Here is a 6000-nt window from a genome sequence, read left to right as displayed (position 1 = left end):
TAAAAATAATTTTATTTCTTGCCCCTTGATGCATTCTTCTCATAATCTTGATTCACTAAGATAATAATGATTTCCATCTGGGAATTTAGTTTCTGAAGATGTTAATTGTATCTTAATAGTACTAAAATGCTAGCCACCTTTCAGATATACTCATAAAAGTAAGTATATACAGATAGGCCTATATTTACAATTGTAAAATAACATGTTTTGGTTTATTAGTGACCTTTAAAAAATTCTGTTATGGCAAATTTTACATATGTCTAAGAATGGTAGAATAATATTGTATTAGTCCATGTGGGCTGCTATAACAGAATACTGTGGACAAGATAGTTTAAACGGCAGAAATGTAAAGCTCAATAATTCTGGAGACTTGAAGTCCCAAGATCAGATTGTGGTGAGGACCCTCTTTCTGGCTGCAGACTGCTGACTTCTTATATTCTCACAGTGGACTGGCCTAGGTAACTTTCTGAGGTCTCTTTTCTAAGGGCACAGATCCTTATCCTGAACTTGTGCCCTCATGTAATCATCTTTCAAAGGCCACATTCTAATACCATTTTTGGGGATTAGGATTTCGATGTAGAAATTTTAGGAGGACACAAACATTCAGACCATAGCAAATATAATAAAACTCTTTATCCATTACTCTTCTTCAATAGTCATGATGGTTCTTTTTCATCTTCATCTCCTCCCAGTCCCCTTTTTGTATTGTTTTTAAAGTAAATCCCAAACTTTATATCATTTAATCTATAATTATCTCAATATGTGTCTCTCAAATATAAGTACCCTAAAGAAATCACATAGTCACACTTTCATCACACCTTAAAGAATGACTTGGTTTTAATAAATTTTAAAGTTACTTTCTCTTCAAAATGCCTGTACTAAAATTTTCCACAAAACTTGTTATGTGTAGTTTCCAGACAGTTAAAAACACTTGGAAATAAAGCAGCGGGACTAATTTTGGTTTTGTTTTCTGTTTAATCTTTAGGCTATCAACATGACGGCCGAAGAAACAGTGAATGTAAAAGAGGTTGAAATCATTAAGCTAATTTTAGACTTTTTGAATTCAAAGAAGCTTCACATTAGTATGTTGGCTCTTGAGAAGGAAAGTGGAGTCATAAATGGCCTATTTTCAGATGATATGCTATTCCTGAGGTATGATTTCATTAGTACTATGAGGTTTGTAGCTCTTTCAGAGAAATGTTAAGTATTAATAAGGTAGTATGTATAATACAGGTAGAATTCTGTAATCACGAAAAGGCCATGTAAATATATTTTTAAAAATTATGTTGGTTTTAACAATGAAAAATTTACAAAATAATGTTTTCTGTAGTAACATCCAGAGGTCCTTTTAAAAAAAACCACCAAGAACCATTACTTCACTGTGGTTATGGCATCATCATAAAAGATACTTGATTTAGGTATCAGAGCCTCTAATAATCTTGATTCACTAAGATAGTAATCAGAGGCTCTGGAATAAAATATGTCTGAAATACCATTTTTTTGACCATAGATATAAAACTAATTGATTATAGAAAATAAAAAATCAACCTACCTAGCACACCACTGACAATTTTCTGTGCATATTACAAAAATAATAGCAATTCTCTTGTATTTATAATTCAGTATCCTGTTTTTTTATTAATTATTGGCATTATAAGAATTCTTTATGTGATTACAAATTTATAAGTAAAAATTTTTCAATTTACTTAATTTCCTAGTGGTTCCTCTATTTTTAGATCAATTGTTTTCAATTTTCTTAAATGCTCTACTGAGCAGCTTTTTTACATCTGATTTTTTCCTGTCTTGGATTTTTTCCTTAGAACAGAGTTCTTGGTGGAATTGCAGGGCAAATGGGGATGAACATGTTTGCCAAAATGGAAAGCTAAATATATCCTAACTTGAATTGGATGAAAAAAAAAAAGACCCAGATTTCCAGACAGAAATGTATTCTCTGCTTATGTGATAATCCTTGACAAGGAGTACAGATTCTTGGACATTTGGCATTTTGTGACTTGGAAAGCCTTAAGAAATTAAATGTTCCTAGCTCATGAAAAAGGAACTTAAAAAAAAAATCTTTATTATATTAGGAGAATTTATTTAAACTCACTGCTTGTCCCTCTCTTTGGTGTTATGAGTATCATCCAGCCCAAGATGCTTAGCCTATGATGTAGTCATGATGTACATGATGTACTGGGGCGCAGTATTTTTCTGGTCCTGTCTTTCATTGCTATTCCCAGAATTTAGTAGTGGCTCTCAAATATCCTCTTCCAAGAAACTGTTGTTTTATGTTGATGTTTTACAGGACTGAGGTAAGAGGCAATGAAATACATAATAGTAAGTTTTTCATTAAACTAAATGTATTCATCTTAAAGGGCTGCCTTTTGAAATCATGTCCTTCTTACCTTTTAAATATTAAAGTGTCCCTTAATAAGATTATTAAGATAGTGATTGTTTTTATTGATATTGCTTTGCAGAATTAAAAATTTGAAATCCTATGAAGACCCTCTTGTTGATCCCTTCCTTTTAAGATTTTGCTCTTTTAAAATTTCAAAATTATTCATTATAATGAAATTTCACGATAATGGAAAATAACTATTGTGAAAGAAGAAATTGCTATCACATAAGAATGCGTTACAACTTTTGGAAGTTCCCATAGATTACACTGGTCTAGGATAAAACTGCCCTCATTCCATGCTGTTTTCATTTTCAGTGTATAAACTTTAGTTCAAATGCCTCTGAGATAAAGAATTTATGGGTTAGAGCAGGAATTCACAGCCTCAGCTCTATAAACATTTGGGCTAGATAATTCTTTGGTGTGGGAGGTGGGGTGAGGTGGGTATGTGCATTATAGGATGTTTAGTAGCATCTCTGACCTATAGCCAGTGGATGCTGGTGGTGCCCGCAGTTGTGACAACTGAAACTGTCTCCGACATTGCAAGTGTCCCTTGGGGGCAAAATTACCTCCATTTGAGTACCACTGATTTATTGAAAATGAACTCTGCCCACTCTGGCTTTTAAATAATACAGAATAAAATTGTAAAGTAAATGGGGACATAAAGGAACTTTGAGACTTAGTACATAATTAGAAAACTATATATTATGAGAAATGGTTGCAAACCTACAAATTCTGATGTAGTGTATGTGGTTACAAATGAGGTGTGAAAAAATGCTTTATTATAGTGGTTGAAGAATCTAGCAAAATGTCAATCTCATCATCTACATTATGAGCTTTTGATGCTATTTTGTTATCTAGTCTGCTTTCAATTAGTGTAACTCAAAAATGATAATGTGTGGATTTTCCTTTTTTAGGCAACTAATCCTTGATGGTCAGTGGGATGAAGTTCTTCAGTTCATTCAGCCTCTAGAATGTATGGAAAAATTTGACAAAAAAAAGTAAGATTTAGCCTAAAGTTTTTAGTGTCTTGACATTGGTTAAAGCTTGGCAAAACAAACAACATTTTAAAGTGAGACTGTTAGCTTACCTAGAAAGTAACATACTCTGTCCCATTGAATTGGAGCACTTCTAGAAGACAAGTTGCATGATATACAAATTGACTGAGTCAATAGTATCTATATACAAAATGTTACAAGGGGGCCTGCCTGGTGGCTTAAGGGGTTAAGTCTCAGGACTGTGAAGCTATCGGTAGCCACTGCTTTTGTGTAGTCTTCATTTGTCTGAAATACTGCCTTTATTTTTTTTTTTTTTTATAGAGGCATGTTTTTTTTTTATTTATTTATTATTTATTTTATTTGTTTGTTCTGTTCATACATGCACTGGGTACAGTCAGAAGCGCGGGAGGGTGAGAGAATTCACCAGAGCCAGAGTGGGGAGCAGAGCAGGCAGAAGGACCGAAGTACACTGCTGAGGGGAGCAGCGGGTGGCAGGAGAGGTCTGCGCACCATGTGGGATCCTCCTCCGGTGGCCTGGGAGCAGCCGGGGATCGAACCGGTGCCGCAGAGGCCGCGGGCAGCTTCGCAACCCAGCGCTCAACCGCTGCGCCACCGGGGAGGCCCTGAAATACTGCCTTTAAATAGCATGTTCCTAATCATCTGCCAGAAGTCATGTTTTGTAAGATTTTCCTTCTACTTCTCATCCCTTTGGGTAGCATTGCTTTCATACTCCTTTGAGACCTTGCTGAACATCTGAGACCCTATACATATTTCATATATGCTTTTTTAGATGACTCTTTTTGAGGGCAGAGATTCCATTATTTTGGACATGTATCTGTTATTACAACAACAGTTGTAAGAATGACTATATCTTTATTATTCTTTCACTCCTTAGAGATACTTTTCCTTTAAAGTACTTCAAGGTATCAAACATTTTTTGGCTGGTAGACAAGTCAGGTAGGGTCTTTGCTTTCCCTTCCCCTGCCTCAAAAATCCCTGTTAAGAAGCTTTAAATTTGGGCCTCCCCTGGTGGCACAGGCAGTTGAGCGCTGCGCTGTGAAGCTGTCCACAGCCTCTGCAGTGCCAGTTTGATCCCGGCTGGCCGGCGAGGGTCCCACATGGCGCGACAGACCTCTCTTACTTTCTTGGCACTGTTTTTATTAAAAATTTCTCATGTTTGGAAAGAAGAAAGGATATATTTGAGGAAACCAAAGCGCTTTGAATATAAATGATTTTGATTACATATTAGGTGACATTCGACATTTTCCATAAAAACTTCCTTTTTGTTGGGGCTTCCCTGGTGGCGCAGGGGTTAAAGTCTCAGTGCTATGAAGCTATGGCCAGCCACTGTGGCATGAGTTCCATCCCTGGCCAGGGAGTTGACCCACACAGCTTAGCAGACCTCTCCTGTCTTGCCCACTGTTCCCCTCAGCACTGTGTTTTAGTAGATCTGCCTGTTCTGCTCCCCACTCTGCCCCTGGTGGGCCCTCACACCCCCCTCACTTCTAGCCTACACCCCATAAATAAATGAAAATAAATCTTTATTTAGAAAACTTGATTTTGGGCCTCCCTGGTTGCACAGGGGGTTAAGACACAACCTGTGAGGCTATCCACAGCCACTGCAGCACCAGTTCGATCCCTGACCAGGGAGCAACCCACATGGTGCAGCAGACCTCTCCTGGCTCGCCCACTGCTCCCCTCAGCAGTGTATTTCCATCCATCTGCCTGTTCTGTTCCCCACTCTGTCTCTGGTGAATCCTCTCACCCCCCACACCTCTGTCCTGTATCCCAGTACCTGTATGCATAAATAAATAAATCTTTAAAAAAAAATCTGCTTTCATTAAAAAAAGCTTGATTTTTCTTAAGAATTAATTAATATTGGAAATTGGGCCTCCCTGGTGACGCAGTGGTTGAGCGCTGGGCTGCGAAGCTGCCCGCGGCCTCTGCAGCGCCGCTTCGATCCCTGGCCGCCAGTGAGGGTCCCACATGGCGCACAGACCTCTCCTGATGCACCCGCTGCTCCCCTCAGCAGTGTTCTTTGTCAGTCTGCCTGTTCTGCTCCCCGCTCTGGCTCTGGTGAATTCTCTCACCCTCCTGCGCTTCAGACTGTACCCACTGCTTGTAGAAATAAATAAATCTTTAAAAAAAAAAAAAGGAGGGAATACCTACCTCCATATATACCTCCAAAAAAAAAAAAAAAGAATTAATATTGGAAATAGAAGTCTTTCCTTTGAGAATTTTTTTTTTTTAAAGATTTATTTATTTATTATTTATACAGGCAGTTGGAAGTGTGGGAGGGTGAGAGAATTCACCAGAGCCAGAGCAGGGAGCAGAACAGGCAGAAGGACCGAAGTACACTGCTGAGGGGAGCAGCGGGTGGCAGGAGAGGTCTGCTCGACATGCAGGACCCTCCTCCGGTGTCCGTGGAGCAGCCAGGGATCGAACCGGCGCCGCAGAGGCTGCGGGCAGCTTCGCAACCCAGCGCTCAACTGCTGTACCACCAGGGAGGCCCTCTTTCCTTTGAGAATTAATTGTGATTACTTGTACCGAAAATATTTGAATTATGTCTTCAGTGTGATGAGAGGAAAATAGTAAAATATCTTTGTAAAA

General features: G+C 38.5%; 1 protein-coding gene across 3 annotated transcripts in view; it reads left to right on the top strand.

The window, feature by feature from the left end:
* Positions 1–985: 985 nt before the first annotated feature.
* The window catches only part of WDR47 (WD repeat domain 47), a gene marked incomplete at both ends in the record, with an annotated part of 33102 nt that continues 28087 nt past the window's right edge, over positions 986–6000 (top strand). Inside the window, 2 exons of one of the 3 annotated variants that reach the window (XM_084241804.1) lie at positions 986–1152; positions 3310–3393. In XM_084241804.1, the coding sequence (XP_084097930.1) occupies positions 995–1152; positions 3310–3393 (242 nt within the window). The remainder of the gene's footprint in view (positions 1153–3309; positions 3394–6000) is intronic. The other 2 variants (XM_084241806.1, XM_084241805.1) reach the window with 2 other exon arrangements.

This window comes from Talpa europaea (assembly GCF_964194135.1).
Source record: "Talpa europaea genome assembly, chromosome: 9".
NCBI lineage: Eukaryota > Metazoa > Chordata > Mammalia > Eulipotyphla > Talpidae > Talpa > Talpa europaea.
This window is presented reverse-complemented; position numbering and strand designations above follow the sequence as displayed.